Source organism: Scomber japonicus, chromosome 10, assembly GCF_027409825.1.
Source record: "Scomber japonicus isolate fScoJap1 chromosome 10, fScoJap1.pri, whole genome shotgun sequence".
In the NCBI taxonomy this organism is placed as follows: Eukaryota; Metazoa; Chordata; class Actinopteri; order Scombriformes; family Scombridae; genus Scomber; species Scomber japonicus.
Genome location: NC_070587.1, coordinates 14,910,207 through 14,928,959, shown reverse-complemented (window position 1 = coordinate 14,928,959; position 18,753 = coordinate 14,910,207). Strand labels below are relative to the sequence as shown.

Genomic DNA, 18,753 nt, shown 5'->3' with positions numbered 1-18,753 from the left:
CACTATCAGAGTGGTGAATGTCAACAGAATCTCATTGGCCTCCAGTTCAACTTTCTGTCCCTTGGGTTCACTCTGTGTGTGTCTGTCAGTGTGTGCGCTGGTCTAACACTTCAGTCGGTGAGGGAGGAAGGCAACTCTCCGCTCACATCCTATTAGGTAATATATGTATTGAAAAAGGCACTGTAGCATAGAGGAAGGGAGAAGCTTTTGCCCTCTATTGCTCAGTGATTCCCACTTGTGTGTGTACGCTGCTGGCTTGGTGCTCTGATTGCTTTGTGTGTGAAAACAGAATAAAAGCAAGTCAACCATTTAATGAGAGGAGTGGTATCAATATCGAGTCTATCTAGTTTAAGTACTGCAGACTTATGAAAGGCATCGCTTACTTTACATTGACATCTGCAACTTTAATTTAACTGCTGTCAAGTACATCAAGTGTAATTATAGATCAAAATTATATAATATTTTCATTTACATCCTATATCTTGTAATATTTTATACTAATAATCATAATAAAAACACATTAAAATGACACTGACATTTTAGGAAGCCTCTACAGTAGGCCAGGGGACTGTCAACAGCCCATGAACATCAGAAGGGAAAACAGAAATTTCCTGTTTTCCGATCTAATTTTTCTGTGCATCCAAAAGACTTTTGTTACGAAAAAACAGCAATAACTTACACTATGTTTTAAATTTCATGCTTCATTGTGCAGATGCCATATCACTGTTCTTCAATCAGGTCTCATTGGGTACGCAGGTGGTCAAGTGGTTAAGAGTGCATGCCATGTGCGCAGCGGACCCCGGTTCGAGTCCTGGCCGGAGGACCTTTGCTGCATGTCACACACTCTCTCCCATGATTTCCTGTCTCTCTACTGCTAATAAAGGTGTATATGCCTTCTTTAAAAAAATTAATTATGTCTAACTACAAGGGGTAACGACATTCCCAACTTTCATATATCAGACAGGATGCTGGAAATGTATCAATGATGACAAAATAGTGTAATCTGATCCGCACATTAACAGCTCTAACTGCAGGGTGACAACCATGTGATTTAGCTATTGTTTAAATACACAACACATACACACACACGCACAGAGAGAGAGAGAGATGTCCTCTGATCTAATGTTACACGGCTGTCAGAAAATGGCTATTATTCTTGAGGAAACACCGTTTAGGGACAATTTCCAATAGGAATATTTTACTGTCTCACACAAGGGACCACTTTTGGATTTGTTCTCGCTTTGATAAGCAAAATAGATATTTATTGTTATTGGCTGCTGATTTCCATACTGACTTTATTTTGGATGAAACACAAATGAAAAAAGCTAACTCAAGTTCACCCAACTAAGTCGAACTTTGGCAACTATAAAAATTTAATGTGTTGTGGTATTTGCAGCTCGTTTGCCGTTGTCAGCTACCGTACAGATTACAGCACACACACACAGAAGGGACAAGGACTGACTGTGAGAAGAATTTGACAAAAAGTGTATTCAACGAGCTTCCTTCAGAATCACTGACTCTACCTTTAAAATAAACCAATAATGACCTTTCCTTCTCATAGAAAATAAATTACTCATACAGTCACAAGATTTAACACTTATGAGGAAAATAAACATATGCCATTTTAAGTGTCTGAACGGACCAATTCTGTTGTTTTTCAAGTGAGGACATTCTGCAAATAAGCCTGTAAGTATGAGACACACTGTATGTCATTTGGTCCCGTGTGTAACAACATTACACAGTCTCTTTGCTCTGCCTCTTTGTCTCAGTCCAAATTGGAAAGAGCAGATGCTGATGTTTTGACACTTTGGACTGTGAGACTACAGTATGAATGTCAAGCACAGAAACTGCCATTTGTTTTATGCAGACAGTTGATTAAGGAGCCCTGAGAGAGTCCTTTGTTGGCGGAGTTAAAACAGACAGAAACAAGTGGAAAGTAAGTGTATGACAGACCTTACTTGGCGCTCTGGTTGGCTGAAAAGTAGCTTCCTATTATTCATTATCACTAAATAGTTCTGAGATTTTTTGTATGTCTCCATTTAAATGTTGTGCGGCTTTAGAGTCTCCGATATAACCCTTTTCTCCCTGTTTCCAGCCAAATTAGGAGCTGAAGACACCTGTCTTCATTATTTTTTCTCAGATGAGCATGTTTTGTGTCTGTAGTCTCAGAGTCCAAACTTTCTAGAGAAATAAATATGCAATACTGTCAGTAAAAGCAAAACAAGTGAATATTTAAGACTGTAATCTAATTGCCACACACACACAGTCTGCCATGCTGTGCTCTCAGTGAATCAACTTTTTCAGTCAATGACCTGCTGAGTTATAAATGATATATATGAATGACTCACACATACTCTATATACATTTTACAAAGAAATTGATTGATTTGATTTCTTTTATGATCCACACTGTGCGCCTCATTCTCTGACCTTCACTTTGAACAATGGAAAGAAAAGAGCTCTACATATGTTTCCGTATTTAAGTTTTCAATTATCCCTTGTAGAGGGAAACACAGTAGGTGCCCTGTGTATTCTAGAAATTACTGAAGGATGGTTGAGGGGGATAAGGATCAGGTAATTATGTTTCACTGTAATTACGACTCTCTGATGTTACTCATTGACAAAGAGTGCATGAAGAATAACTTCACTGATTTAACAGAATGATGTAACACCTTCTTTAACAGAAGCAAATGACTCAAAGAGCCAAACTGACTCTACATTTTCACCATGGATCTGATTAAGCAGTAAATCTGTAAATTTATTATATAAATATAAATTCAACTTTATACATAAAGATATCTTCTTTGCATGCAGCTGAGGGTTATCTGCTGAGCAGTCTACAGGTTTTTAAATCTTTACACTGTAGCATTCTGAGGCATTCATCCTGTTCTCTGCAGACAACGACAGAGCAAAGAATAAAAGAAAAAAGTGAGGCTCTTCAACTCAGAAACTGATATTCAGAAACTCTCAGTAGTTAGCATTTGAATCAGGTTCTCTCTGAACATTTGTTGATTTAACGTCTGCAAAAATGCTTCAGTGCTCTCTCTCTTTAAACTAAGATTCAACTCAGGAGTCCCAGACTGATGATTGGAATCATCGACTTTTAAGGTGAAGGCCTTCAAATGACTGAGGAAACTTGGACAGACTGCAAACTACAAACCAAGGTTTTAAAAAAAAACATTTAAAACGTTTCCTATTTGCTCAGAGTTGAACTCAGTCAATGACACCCTGGGAGCAGACAGAAAATTAGCTTAATTTAAAGTTCCCGGAGTGGACAGTCTGTATTTAGTTGAGAGCCGCCTGTGCAGATACGGTTAAGTAATTTGTAAAGTATCTTTGAGGCAAAAGTGTAAGGCTGAAGGGGTTATTTTACTGAGAACGCATGAAGTTTAAAGACACTTCCCTCAGATAATGCCTGCCTACTCTCTACTTTAAAACACATCTGAGGAACTTCAGTCCAACTTCCAACATGCTCACAAACACTCACGCACACATAAAGACACACATATGTTACCAAGAAGCTTTTGATATTGGCAGGCAAAGATGAAAAGCTTAAGTTACAGATAAAAAGTTTGCTGCATATTTTCCTTCTCTTTTGTGCATTTTTAATGTCAGCTTACCAAGTTTAAATCCAAAAATATCATTCAATGAATTTTATGCTAGAAATACCTGATTATTATTAATGTTTCAAATCAGTTTTTATTTACAATCAATAATTTGTCACTATATGAAAACAGGAAGAAAAAAACACTTTCTTTTCAAATCACTTTGGGACTGAAACACATACGCAGATGGTCGTATGTACACACACTGAATGAGTGCAAAAAGGTGGCAGACTCATCTGATGTACGTGCACACACACACACACACACACACACATGCACACATCAGAGAAGAGATTTAAACCCTGCTGTTAATGAAAGGTTTTGTAAACAATCCACCCTGACATAAAAGCGAGCTGATTACTACTCTGGAACAAAGCGATGATGGACTGTGTTAGCATAGCTAATACACACACAGACACACACAAACAAACACATATGTCATATAAAACCAGCCCAGTGGAACATATACATTTTCACTGTTGAACATAAATACATACACACACAACAGGTTAGAGAGAGAAGCACTCACATGTTATAGTAACACATGAAAGAGCCCCTTCTATTGATCCACAGAGAGACATTATAATCATCACTACAGTACACAAAGCTGCACACACAGGCACTCACACACACACACACACACACACACACACACAGAGCACATTCACAAATTCTATTGAAGCACAGCAGGCTATTATTATAATCTCCAACAGATATGAGACAGAACACCAATCAAGGTCACCTCTGCTGCAGTGAATGGTGAGTGGTTATGATAACAGCAGACTGAAGGAAATCCAGCTTTACAATCTACCTACTGATAGCAAGGAAAAGAAAGAGAGAGAAAAGAAAAAGAAAAGATCTAAACCTAGATGTACCTGTGTGTGTGTCTGTGTGTGCATGCGTGTGTGTGTGCGTGTGTGTGTGTGTGTGTCAGTTTCATGACTTTTCATTTGTTTCCATTTTATAAACTTAACCCTAACCAAGGCAGTCAGGCAGGTTCTCCAAGCTCACTCACATAGATGATTTTTGGGAATTCTGTAACCAGATGTGTTGGCCCAGAGGCACAGCTGTAAAATTCAACCAAAACATAAACATCCTCAGTGCTGTCATGTTGCTCTCTATGGTTGAGGAACGCACAACTCAAAATCTAATTTTGCTTTCCAAAACAAAAAACAAAAAAATGCATGAAGGTCGCCAGAACATTTTATGATGTTAAATATTTACTGCACCACCTGATTTGAACTGTCACAATGAACCACATAATTAGCCAGTGGGAACGCATCCATTGATTCTGGTAAAACAACAAATCTTATTTCAATTCTTTATAAATGTGTTGATTTAGTTTTTATGGTTTTTCAGCTCTGGGTTTAATCATTTTTTTAGGATGGTGTTGTGACAGTGCAGTATTTTCCAGAAAAAAAAAGAATTTGAAGAAATCTGAATCCTTTTTTCAATATTGGCTTGAAAATTGCATATTTTTCACAGTGAATCCAACAAGCTCTATATGCACATTAATACATATAATTTTGTATTCACATATGCAAAGTGTCTATAAATAAAGCTTAATGACATGGTTAATTGCTGTGTGTATGCGTATGTGTGCAGACATGTGTGGTGTCTCCCTCTCTTGCTCTATCAGCAAATGTGAAGGGTACATATAGCATTATAGAATAAAATTATATTGTGAAAATAATATATAAGGGTTATAGTCCATAAAAAGTGATGACATGCACTATACAGTTAAATGGAGGCTGGACGTATTTAAATCATATTCAATAGTCACAGCTTTCTGAACAACTCTGAGCCCCCACATTCTTTTACTGCCCTATGATGAATGATCCCCTTGCACACGAAAATACGAATAATAAGCCAGCCTAAAGCAAGTGTGCTTAAATAATAAGCACCCTACCCTGCCACTGAGTAATGAGATTCTGTCTTTGTGGACACTTATGGGTAGAAAGAAATGATAAAAATGTCACAGAAAGTCATTTTAAATCTGGTGAAAACAATCATATCCACACATCAGCAACATTTAGACTGCATGAGATTCAACCACGAGCATTGTTCATGTCTGAGTGCAAATTACCAGCTACATCTTTCTCATAAACACACACACACACACACACACACACACACACACACACACACACACACACACACACACACACACACACACACACACACGCACACACACATACACACACAAGACCATATTACAGACAATCAATTATTCTCGAGGCAGAGATTCCCCGCTGAACACACGGTTGTGGTAAAGAAATCAGCAGATATAAGATAGTTTTCATGCGAGCACACACATACATTAAAGACAAAAATGAATGCATTCCTTTCTTCTCTCACATTTCATAGAATAGAGGTTGAACTATTAGGCATTCAAGTATGAGGACATTAGCGTTGCCAACTGAAAGAACATCTTGGTTTCAATAACAAACAGACAGAAAGCCAGACGGTCTTGTCGGGGAGGGATAGCTCAAATTAACAGGCAACCGCACAGACACAAGTGAACAGTGTGGGTCACTCATCGCGTAATATCAGGACTCTCAGTCACCTAATATTATTCAACTGTGTATGCTAAAGAGTTTCCAACAAGCACCAAGATGAATGATTCACCAATGAGGGGTGGATAGTTTTGGCATCTGCACTCTCACTTGGTGGGTAAGTAAACCACCAGGCTGACGTCTGTGTGGGTATTGCTTTAAAAAGGTGGCTTTTTGTTGTTAATCAGTTGCCACACAAGCCCTGCATGGAGAAAACTTTTCACAGTTGGATCCAACTGGACATGGACAGACACCAGGCGCACATTTTTGGCTTTCTGATCTCTGGAACTGGTGTGAAAGACAGCGCTAACCGCCGCTTTTTCCTACCTCCAAACATCACTATGGCAACTGACTGGAGGACTCTTTAGGCAGAGTCCCACTCAGCGCTGTTCCTTTTATTTATACGTTCATGTGAATTTGTGTACGGCCTCCTCTCCTGGAAACTGTGTTTGCGAGCGTTTGTCCTACCTCCGGAGATCTCGTTGGCATCCTCAGGATGTACAACTGAATCAGTCAGCCTCTGGGGTTCAGTCTTGTCTCTTCCATCACTCTCACCTCTTTGAGCTACAGCAGATTGAACAGATTCATCACAGGTAAGCAGAATACCATAGAACAAAAATCTGTGATTTTAGGCAGTGCTCTCTCTATCTGGATGTACATATTAATATAAGAAACGGATATACATACAACAGATACTTAGAGACTACAGTAGAGCAGAATAGAATAAAGAAGAGTAGAGTAGCATTAGAGAGAACATACATGACACGAGATGCGAGAAAAGAAAACAACGGGAGAGGACAAAATAAGATGAGATGTGAGAAAGGTAGAAAAACATTTTAGTAGAGTAGAGATTTAGAGTAGAGTCGTATAGTGTCAAGAAAAAGTAATACAAAACATAATAGAGTAGAATAAAGCAAAATGGAGCAGCACAACAGTACAACAGACAGAAGTAGAGCACAACACAACACGTAGGAGCAACACAATGCAGTACAGCAGTAAAGTTAAAAAAAAAAGTACAGAGCGTAATAAGCATGAACGCACCTTTATGTCTGCCCTTTAGTGGTCTACTCTGCTCGCTCCCGCTGACAGCAATGACACTGACGATGTAGTCTTTAAGGGGATTGTAGTCTGTTATCAACACCTTGCTGTCAGATTTAGATACTATGATCTCCTTCTGATGACCACCTGGCAGAGAGAGAAGAAGAAGAAGAAGCAGAAGAAGAAAAAGGAGAAGAAGAAGAAGAGGAGGGGCAGAGGTTAGACACATGGATACTATTTTGATCCATGTTGTTTCATTTTCTTGTTGCTACATTCAGTTGCTTGGAAGCAAAATATTAGTATTCTCATGGTCTCACTAATATGGAGTTAATTCAGCGGAAGATGTGATTAAAATTCTCTGTTATGAAGCCAGGTCAATGTCAAGCTCAAGGTTGAAATGTTTCTATTGTGGATGTGGATTTGTTTGCGTGTGTGCATGCTCCTCTGTTCTTATACTTCTGTTTTTTAAAGAGAAAATATGACAAAAAAAGAGGAAAACAACTCAAACTCTAGCTCTGACCGATTTAATTTTGAATATTTCTATTATTTCTGGCAAGGACAGAAAAGCTTCAGGAAAGGATAAAAGTTTGTTTGGGACCAGAGAATAGGACTTGCTTTTCAAGTGAATTGTGTGAGCCTCACAAAGACACAAGCGTGTTTGTGCTTGCGTCCTCTCGTCAGCAGTTAATCCCCGTCAGGCCAGCAGGTCACATTATCAACCCATTAAAATTTTGACCCTGCAATCAATCTGGCCATCAATAAGGCGTGTGTGTGTGTGTGTGTGTGTGTGTGTGTGTGTGAGTGTGTGTGTGTGTGTGTGTCTCCTCAGCTCTTCCGTCCCCTGTGCCTGTAAGGTGACTAATGACGCCTTCAGGAGAAAAGAGATAAATCCTACAGAAGGGGACAGCAGGTCAGGTGAGGTAGCTGAATGGACCAGTGCTAACACCACATGCACTCAACTGGAACCTCAGTCTGTACATGGGGAACCAAAATACTGTCAATCAATTGGATATTAGGGCTCAAATTGGAGGGAAGGCATTCATTGGGTCACAATATGAACACTGCTGCTCTGAGACTATATGTGACAGCTTTCTCAGGGACAAAAACCCTTTTTTCATCTTTCTATTGAGTCCTTCCCTCCTTTGTAAAGATCTTGTTCATGACTGAAATGCATTTATTACACGACATCAGAAAAATGACCTCCAATCACCTTGTCTTTTTAATGGAAAAAAAACTGTCCTCATTATTTTCTACACTTTGCACCTGAATCATCCTTTCTCATTTCAATTTCAGACCAAAAGAGTTGAAGAACACCTTATACAGAGGAGATGGTTAGTCTAGGTGGGCACAAGGAGTGACTATCCAAAGTTCAAAAATATGCCCACCAACCTCAAACCTCAACTCCTGGCTTTAACTTCATATTATGTACGCAGAAATAAGAATGTTGTCCGTCTTTCCATCTAATTCTCTGAAATAAAGTGAACACAAAAATGTTGAACTATTTCTTTAAAGCTGTTGAAAGTCTTACAAACTTTCTTTCCTGGGACTAATGTTCGAAGCTTAAACTACATATTTGTTGTTTTGTTTTCCATGATACCCAAAACAGCTTGCTCGTGGAAAGACTCAGATGTGGAAAACTCATTAAAATCATCATATTGTTTAATTAGTGGATTCTGGAGCTGATGCTTTAGCTGCTTCCAGTTCTGTTGTCATATTCATTTCAAACCTGAATAAATACAAAAAGCTGGATGGATTTTCAGGGCATTCGGCTTAACAGGAATGTTTCATCACAAACGCAGAACAGGCCTGTTACAATCATCAGAAAGCAAACGCAGCTGTGTTGCTTTTCTTTTAGTGGCCAACAAAGTGCATTTAAGGCATCACTAAAAACATTGTATAAAACGCCACAGGTTAAGTCAAAATTAGACACAGGAGCGCAGTTTTCACCAGTCCCAGTTTGTGCCTCTCATGCATCATCACGTCTCACTTAGGTAACCATCACTTTCTTTAAATGATAATTAACCAAACACTAAACGCTGTTCTGACAGTATATTCAGAATCCCCAAAGGCTCGCCTAACCATCTGGTTTAAAAACATTATGTCTGTGCACAGTAAGATTTTTAACTCATTTCCCAAATTGTGACTGTTTCCAATCCAAGTAGCTGAAGGGCTGCCATCTATGTTACAGCCACTTGGGAAACCGATTAAAAATCTTTCTTGTGATTCAGCAGGTGCAATATTTTCTCATGTTTGGTGTACGTGTTTTGTAAATGACCCTCTGGGTTTTTCAAACATTGCTGATTAATTATCTTATTATCTTATCCATCTGGCTACATGACCAATGGTTATGAAGTTCTCAAACTCAAACTGAGGAGGCAACCTTTTTACCAAACTTTGACCATTTACGCAGTAAGGATATTGAATTTTGCAATCACAATAGTTAATGCAAATTCAATATATCTCCTAATATCTCACAGTATTTGCAAGAGCTTGCATTTTTGCTAAATTACTGTGACTTTTCCAGAAATCAGCAGACGCCTTGTGATTAGGACCAATAGTCGTATTTCATGTTGTGGCAACTTGCAACTCAAAACACATTCATGCCAGTGTTCAGGTAGAAGACAAATCTCACCTACCAACAACAATAACTGCCATAGACAAAGAAAACAATTCCCACATGTTACCGAATGAGGTTTACATTCAATTAGTCTGAACAATACAAGTTGATGTGTTGTTCCAATGGCAAAAATGGACATAATCTACCTCATACATAAAAATGAGCACTCTGGAAATAAACTGTACTTATATGTTAATGAATTAATTTAAATGCATGACTGTTTTTATTTGGTACTAAGGTTGAGGTGAAAGTTTATTCAATAAAAGGTTTAAAAATGGAACTCAAGTACAGTATTTTCTTTCTTATATAACTTTGAGACCATGGTCCTCATGTTTAGAAAATACATTTTAAAATTAGCACTGAAATATAGTTGTTTCTGTGATGTGCAGTATCCTTTTTATGGAAGGAAGTTATATGACTCTTCATTAGTAGTAGGTAGCATTATTTTCGTTTGCCTGCAAAAAACATTGCAAACAAAGCCACTGCAAAATCAAACATTTTTAGCCATAATAATTACACAGTGTATATACTGATAAGAGAGAACAATAAAAAAAAAAAACTGTTTAAGTCCGCTTTCAGATTTGTTATTTATTTTTTATTACACTTATTTTCTTATGAAAAATGAATTTGAATGAACTTAATATATTATCATATATAGATTTTTTTGTTTTGTTTTGTATTTTGTTTATAAGGACCACATTTTCAGAAATCAAACGGTTCACAACTAGAAAATGTTGCACAAGCCCAAGTGACCTCACTCAACCTGCTGTCATGGCAACACCTAACTCTGATTGTCTACATTATATGAAATAGCTGAGAGGGTAAATTACAACTTTGTGCTGTCTATTGTGTTAGCACTGCGGTAACTTTATGCACAGTCTCTTTTAACGCTAATGTAAATTTTACAACCTATTTTATCCCTCAGTAGTCACAAGTGTCTGAAAAGCAAACACACTTTCCAATACTCAAATTATCTCTCAGATTGGTTGCAGCAACAGTATAACAATAAGTTGCAGTTGCACTTAGTAAAACATTGAACTTCACTTTAAAAAAGAAAGCGTGCGTTGGGTTTGGCTTCATCTCCACTGACATTTAAGAGAGCAAATATAGCCATCTGGCACTGATAACTAAACACGGAAATATGCAACTACACACAGAGAAAATCCACATTATATGAATTTCAGAATTGCTGGCAGGCTATTAAACAGACTTCCACTTATGTGCTTATTTTAATTTAATTCCTGCGCTGTCATGTTGAAAAGAATAAAGCCACTTGATGAAGAAACGCAGGCTAAAGTTGAACACCTTTTTATGCAATAAAACACAGGTACTAATATTGGGGGGGGGGGGGGGGGATCTGACAATGGTCCATGTTTTAAGAATGCATATATGCAAAAAAAAAAAGCCAGTTAGTCATTTGTGTTGGCATAAAAACGAGTCATCTGCTTCGATCTAAAACCTAAATCCTTATTCAGTTGCACGTTAGTTTTGCCTTTCAAGAAAAAACTCTGAGCAGAAACAGGATATTATGTTGAGCCAAAAGGTTAGCTGCCACTCTGGCAGCCTCTTTTGTGATCTAAAATGGTGTGTTCTGTCTCAACAAAGCAACTTATTCTACTAGTGTTAGCTTCACTGTGCCTGGCGTTCACCTCATCGGACTCAGATGCTTTAGCACGCAGAGAGAGTGTAGGTCAAGACTCAGAACAGGTACTATAGAGGGGTTTATTAAACTGCTCAGCCACCCTAGTGGTTAGTCATCAGAGTTCATATTGTGTATAGATACAGAAAGACACTATGGAAGTCCAGTTGCTTTTTTATTGCATTTGCTGAATGCCAGTGAGCTACTGCTGCACTCTCAATCCTGTCTGAGAGGAAGTGGCCATAAATTTCAGTTTTTGTTCTCTTCTCTGCTGTCGGAGGCAGCAAGAAATAGTCAGACGAGGCGTTTCTCACAAAGGGCTGTTTGCAAGATGCAAGTTTACAGAGTGCTTATTCAGTCCTACTTTTTCATTTTTACTATGGCTGGAAACGAACTGTCTGCAGTGTTCAGAGCAGCATTAACACAGAACAAATGTTGGCAGCAGTGCGGCAATAGTTAAAGAATTGATGTGGGGGAGATGTATGGCTGTGAAGGGAGCAAGGCTGTGATGGTATGATGAAGGAGACGTCAATGATAATTAGGGTGATTACTGACTGTATTGTGCATGCCCAGAAATAGACAAGGTCATGGCCTTTGTCTTTACGCTGATCTACGGCTGACAAGGTGCAGGATAAAAAGCAGGTGTCAGGCATCCATCATGCCCACAACTCGATACTGTGATAATGCAGTTAAATGCTGAATGAATTACTGGGCTGAACTCCATGAGTCAGTGTCGGTCCTACTGTCCTGTGTGTCTATCAGTCCCATTTTTAAATCTGCTGACAGCTCTTATGTACTCAGAAAAAAACACTTTGTCTCAAACTTGGCAGAGTAGCAGGACACACTTTGAGTCTACCACATATCTGAAGAGTGTAAATCCTTCAAAGGAGCCTTGATAAGAAATAAATTACATAATCCTTCCTGACAGACAGAAAATCCAAGTCATAATGGGATCCTTCTTACAAAATTTCAAAGTGGAGTCCCACTGCTCTTTAGGATAGAAGTATTTTCTCTGCACGTTTGTTTTGTGTTTTTATGGCACATTTTGGACAGGTTTTTTACAACAAGATGATCCTACCTGGTATGCTGTTGTAGAGGAACAGATAGCTGTCAAAGTCTCCTTTAGGCTCCTTCCATGAAACAAGGAGTTTGCTTGCACTCAGCTCTTTGAAACGAAGCCTCCTCGCAGCTGGAACTGAAAAACAAATTTAAATCAGATTTGACCAAATCACTGAAAATAAATAATGTGTTGATGAATAAAAAATATATTAATTAAAAACATCCCCGCCACCAATCAACAAGTGTTAGCATGACGACTAGTTTGTTACATGAAAACCCAGAAACACAACCCAGACTGTAAAATCTGCCACAGAAAGAAATTACTCAAAATGAAGAAATGAATGAATGGAGGGGATGATGAATTTCTAGTTTGAAGTTCCTGTGACTATGAGAGCAGCACATAGAGAGCTCAGCTTCCACTTGCCTGCATGAAAAAGGTTTAAGAAGGCACAGATTTAGAATAAACTGTTTTCAGTCAAATTCTCTTCATGAAATACATTTCAAGGAGAAGTGATATGAGGACGGATCATTTGAATTTCTATTACAGTCCAACGAAGAAATGTAAAGAAAGCAGCTGTTTGAGCCAATGTCTGTGTGCTTGTGTGTGTGTATGTGTGTGTGTATGTGTGTGTGTGTGTGTGTGTGTCTGTGTATGTGTGTGTGTGTGTGTGTGTGTGTGTGCATTCAGGATCTATACAGTTTTGTGGAGAAACGATTGGTGTACAAAAGCCTCCTCAGCCGCTCGCTATACTTTCAAAGCTCTCTGTCAATGAAAATGGATCTGCAGTGGCCTGGTAAAAAATAGTGACAGCAGCCATTCTCTGCATGAATGAATGTGTGTGCATGTGTGTGTGTGTGTGTGTGTGTGTGTGTGTAGTCTGTGGCTTCTTTAACACAGTTAGACAGCAGATTTTGCAGGATCAGGATGGTGGCAGGGAAGCAGGGAAGTGGAAGAGGATTGTTTTTAAATTTCCCGACAGACAGACCAAAGATGAGAGGACAGCAGCAGCATCCCAGAGTGAATGAAAGATACCTACTATAAAGTAAAAGAAATACTGTATAAACCATAATGTAGTATTGTGGAATAATACAAATTCACATCAGATGGACAGAGAAGTGGCTGACATAACCTTTATGTCTGCGATACATATCACCATTTCTGTATATTTAATGCCAGTTTAAGTACAAAGCATTGAATATGTGCCTATATGAAGTCATTTTACCTGTCAGCACTCTTTAAAGACAGTTCAAAATTAACCTGTAGTCTTAAAGGATCACTCAACAGTAATGGCTCTTACAGTTATATTGACACGCATTAAACTGCATTTGGAGTCAGAGCACCACTTGGATTTGCTTAGTATGTAGATGGGGTCACATAAGATTTGTAAGATTGGTATATTTTTTGTGCATTGTCAATTTAAAAATCTTAAATAGGTTCTATCTATGCTCTTAAAAATATAATTTTTAAAGTATTCCTTTGTAAAATTCACACAGTGGATTCACGGCTCTGTAAAAATTGTTGGTGTCATGACAATTTTAAGACATGAACACAGGTCTTAAGTCAGAAAAATGCTGAGAAAGCATTAACGTAAAACATATGAGTAACCTCTTCAGTGGACACATGTTAGAGGGAGAAGTTTGCAGCAGCTACTCTGTGCCGTGAGATATCCGGGGAATAATAATGAACTGCAATTTCAAATGCCAAAGAATCCCTTTAAGCTGTTATAATCTTTGAGGGAGCCCTCATCTTAACTTCTGACCCAAATAAGCGATTCTTTGCCTATAGACACTGGTGCTGATCTGTCAATTAGTGAGTGCGGACATGTAAAGACTGTACATCAGGCATGAGGGAGAAATTGTGTAGAGAAAAAAAAACAAAAGGTGATATGATGTTGACCAACCTGAGGTGTACTGTGCAGGATTTTCACTCGCTGATGAGAACAGACCTCCATCTTTCTCAATGGAAAATCCCATTTAAGCAATAGCATGAGACAATTATATTCTGCAGCTATTGTTATATTGAAGTTGGAGGGGTTAGAAATGTGGCACTCAGCTTTGTTAATTTCCAAATGTTAAAAAATTATGACCTTTATTGTTATCTTCAATCACTCATCATAGGTCATTTTCATCTTTTTTTTTTGGTTGTACAACAAATGATTAGTTGAAACTCAACTCAACAGTTTGAATTGTTTTCACTTACACACTGTAAAAGACAAAAGATACCAAAAGACATCTACCAAAAGATAAACCCATTTCCCAAAACTATAAACACTAATTCCCTGTTTTCACACGTGCTCATCTAGAAAGCACTGCCATTCAACATCATTAACTCAAGTCATCACAGCTGGAAGTCAATTAAAACACGGTTACTCATTTGGAAACACTGAGAGTCCAAATTGTTCACACACCAATCAGAGCCTCGGGATGGATACATAACAGGCCCGTGGGTCAGTTCAAAGTGAACGTGAAAGTGTATGAAACCAACGATACCCAAAATAAGTGACCACCTGGAACCTCCTCAAGGACCCCTGTAGAGGGTGTGATGTCTGATGGTAAGATTAGGTGTAGATGTAAGATTGCATGGATTTGAGTGGAGAGTTCAACTTTGATGTGGAAGTTTGAAGTTTGTGAAGATGAGTGCGCAGTTCTGCATTTGTTTTTAGAGTTTTAGGAAATGGAGCATAATTTCAAGAAATGTGTCTTAGCAAACAAGAAAAACTGTAATTAACACCACAGTGTGTGAGCTGAGTGAGTTTTAAGCATCCTAAATATGATGGTATGTCATACATAGCTGAAGTATAGTGTGCTTACTGTTATTAAGGTGAGGAGGAAAGTTAAAGCATTTACGTCTTTCCAAACGATATTCCAGCTACGACCCGCTGCGCGCCAAACATCCTTCAAATTTTAGTCATGGTATTACTTCATTCGTCAAAGTCAAGTCACAACTCATAAAGGAGCCAATGAGATAATCCAGTTTTGATTCAAGGAGGACAACTTCTTGAACTTTTCATCGCTAGTTCTTCTGAGGCCGCTTGATGGGTTTTCAGAGACAGTGCAGCACTTTGGTTTCACATTTCCCTCGCTGCTTTTCTAAAGTAATCACACCACGCCACCTATCAAATACTCAAAATGCGTCGCATGAAACAGTATAATTATACCACACAATACGAATCTATGAATAATTTAAGTATATGATAGAGCTGGGTGCATTATTACTCCAGTATCCTTTCATGTGTGCTTGATAGTAGGTGAATTGAGTTGGCAGGAAAGGTGCTAATAACCAGGTGAAAATTGCCTTGAATACCTTGATCGTTGCTTTGCATGTCAATGAACACGCACACACACATGCACACACACACACACACACACACACACACACACACACACACACACACACACACTGAATTACAATAAAAATCTTGTCTAAAAAAATTAAAAGCCAACTATAACCCTCGTCAATGCTGTGAAGGCGTATCAGTCTCTAAGTTAGAGGCAATTCCCAAGACAGCAACTATGATTAATGAATATGGACATAATAGCTTGGATAGCTGTGGTGTGAACACGAGAGTCTCGGATACAAATTACCCTTCACAAATGGGCAAGTCTGCTCTTGTTTACTGCAGTGCGTTCATAAATACGATCGAAGCTAAACATTTCACACTCCTTCTCTCTGAATGTAAATGCCAAGACGCTTTTGTGAAACTCATCACACAATGAAGCGAAATCACACAATAAAAACATTTAGAAATGCTGTAGAAACCCTGGCTACATGGCTTATACTCTCCCTGAAACTTACTTATAGCCATGTATAATGAAACAGTATATTACACAAACAAGAGCAATTTAACTGCTACAACAGCGGAGTCAGCAAGCCACCAACAGCTCCTGACTGAGCCTTGCATAAGCTTCTTGCCAGGTAGAAAATGCAAGTCCAGCCATTTGGCAGGACTTTGGCAACTACTGCTTAGCAACAAAATGCAGCTCCAATAAAAAAAAAAAAAAACCCAGTCACTGAAGCCTTAACAAAAAAAATTATGAAGCGTTCTGTGCCAGAAAATTATTGAAAATCCCTTCAAAAACAACATTTAACGTGTTCTTTCTCCGTGTAACTGAACTGTAATTCAAACACGATTTAAAAAGGGAGGCTAACTTTGAGTAATCTCCTGACTCTGTAGGGAGTGTGAACCAGAAAAGTCTTTTAACTGGAGGCCCAGTATGGACTGGAATTATCTGGGTTAGAGTGATGCAGGCACAGCTTGATGCCCCAGTTTGAGAAGGGATGACTCTACCCGGGATTAGTAGCGGTGAAAGCGAGCAGGGATTCCTGGTAAATGAGTAAATGCTCGCTGTCCAATCTCATGCTTCACTTCATCTTCTCCTCTCTCCATCCCTCCCTTCGTTCCATGTCTCTGTCTCAACTTCCTCTTACCATCTCGTGTTTTGTCTTGTCGTCCTGCTCTCTGACAGCTTCTCTCTTCTCATCTTCCTTCATCCTCTGATCTACCATCTTCCATTCATCTCTCTTTTCAGCTCTTCTCCTCCCTTTGTCTTCTCTGAGCCTTATAGGTTTTCTCAGTTTCCTTTTTCATTCCCAACTGCCTCTTCTCTGCCCTCCTTCTCACCTCTTTTCATCCTCCTCTTTCCTTTTTATCTTCCTCTTTCTTTTTCACTCACATCATCTTTCTCTTCTCCTCATCCTCTTTTCCCAGTTCATTGTCTCCCCTGCCATTGTCTTCTCTTTTCTACTTCTCCCTCTTGCTTTTTTCCACAATACTTTGATTCATCCCTCCATCTTTTTTCCTAAACATTCTTCCTTTTCATTTTCTCATCCTTTCTTAATTCTATGTTTTCCTCTTCCTCCCTCCAGATTAGCCTACTGACTCTACCAGGAGTCTTCAAGCTACAGTTGCTTCACTAATACTCAGGATTTACGGATGACAACTGCTGGCTTGCACTGTCACCGCAAGATAGCTAGTGTACATGAGGGATCTGGTGGGGAGTGTTTGTGTGTGTGTGTGTGTGTGTGTGTGTGTGTGTGTGTGTGTGTGTGTGTGATTAGTGCCTATCCAGCGCCGCAGCACATGTCATATGATGTGATCTGTGTCTCGTTGGTACAAGAATTATTCTGCTCACCGAGATAGCACTTAACCCAAATCCACTCTGTATTTTTCTTTCCACCTCTCTGCTTTTTTTTATCTCCTCTGCTGCTCTCATGGAACACTTCTCTCTTTTGTCACATCTTTTTTTCTTATCCTTGGGTTTAAACTGTCTGTTTTCTCTCCTCCTCCTCCTCCTCCCTCTCCTCCCTGGTCTTCTTTTCTCCCCTCTTCAGCTCTTTTATCCTATCTCCTCCTCTACAGTACTGTCCCCTCACTCACTCCTGTCCTTTAGTGGCTTAACGCTTTTTTCTCTTTTTCATTCGCTTACCTGTGTAAGTGAAGCCTTTTCCCTCAACACTTATCTTTCAGCTGCATTGTGCATGCACATGGTGTGTGTGTGTGTGTGTGTGTGTGAAATCTGTGTTAAGGACCGGCTGAATATTAAGAGCCGGTTGGATGATCCATCCCCATGTGCAGTCTGGTGAAGGAAGCCGTGATATATGATATCCTGCCAACCAAAAATGTATCGACATTAAATCCATAACTAGGTCAATTATGCAGATGGTGATTAATTAGATGTGATACTCTAATTGGGACCACAATACAATTTATATTCTGGAGTCTGGAATAATAACACAGAAACAGGTCTAATTTTGGTCATCATATATTAGATTAGATTAGATCAGATTAGATTAGATTAGATTAAATGAATCTAATCTAATATATGATGACCAAAATTAGACCTGTTTATATTGGTTTTGGCAATGATATCAATAATAATTACAATACACTAGCAAGTATTCACAGTAAAGGAATGATTTGCTTTAATGCCAGGAATTAGATATATAATAAAATTACATTCATAAATAACTTTCCCAGTTACATTGCAAAAGCGGATGTAAATGCTGCATGGCTTGTGCCAGGCAATGTGAATGAATGAATGAAGTGCTATCATCAAAGAGAGAGGGTCGTGGTAGATGAGAGAACACAGGACTCTGACTCCAGAGGATTTCTACAATACTGATACCACTGTCATGTCTGTCTGTTATATGTAAGGCTGTAGCCAGTTAGTTTAGCATTATGTCTGAAAACGGGGGCAGACATCAGTTATTTTAAAACAATGTCTGAGTGTGTGAGTTTCA

The 18,753-nt window shown here is 38.8% G+C and overlaps 1 protein-coding gene across 1 annotated transcript in view; it reads right to left on the bottom strand.

The window, feature by feature from the left end:
• The window catches only part of col14a1a (collagen, type XIV, alpha 1a), a 123,252-nt gene extending 106,233 nt beyond the window's left edge, over positions 1–17,019 (bottom strand). The window contains exons 1-5 of the mRNA XM_053327605.1: positions 16,942–17,019; positions 16,663–16,681; positions 12,532–12,648; positions 7,201–7,344; positions 6,628–6,723 (exon numbers count right to left, since the gene is read on the bottom strand). Of these exons, the coding sequence (XP_053183580.1) occupies positions 6,628–6,723; positions 7,201–7,344; positions 12,532–12,648; positions 16,663–16,681; positions 16,942–17,019 (454 nt within the window). The remainder of the gene's footprint in view (positions 1–6,627; positions 6,724–7,200; positions 7,345–12,531; positions 12,649–16,662; positions 16,682–16,941) is intronic.
• Positions 17,020–18,753: the final 1,734 nt, after the last annotated feature.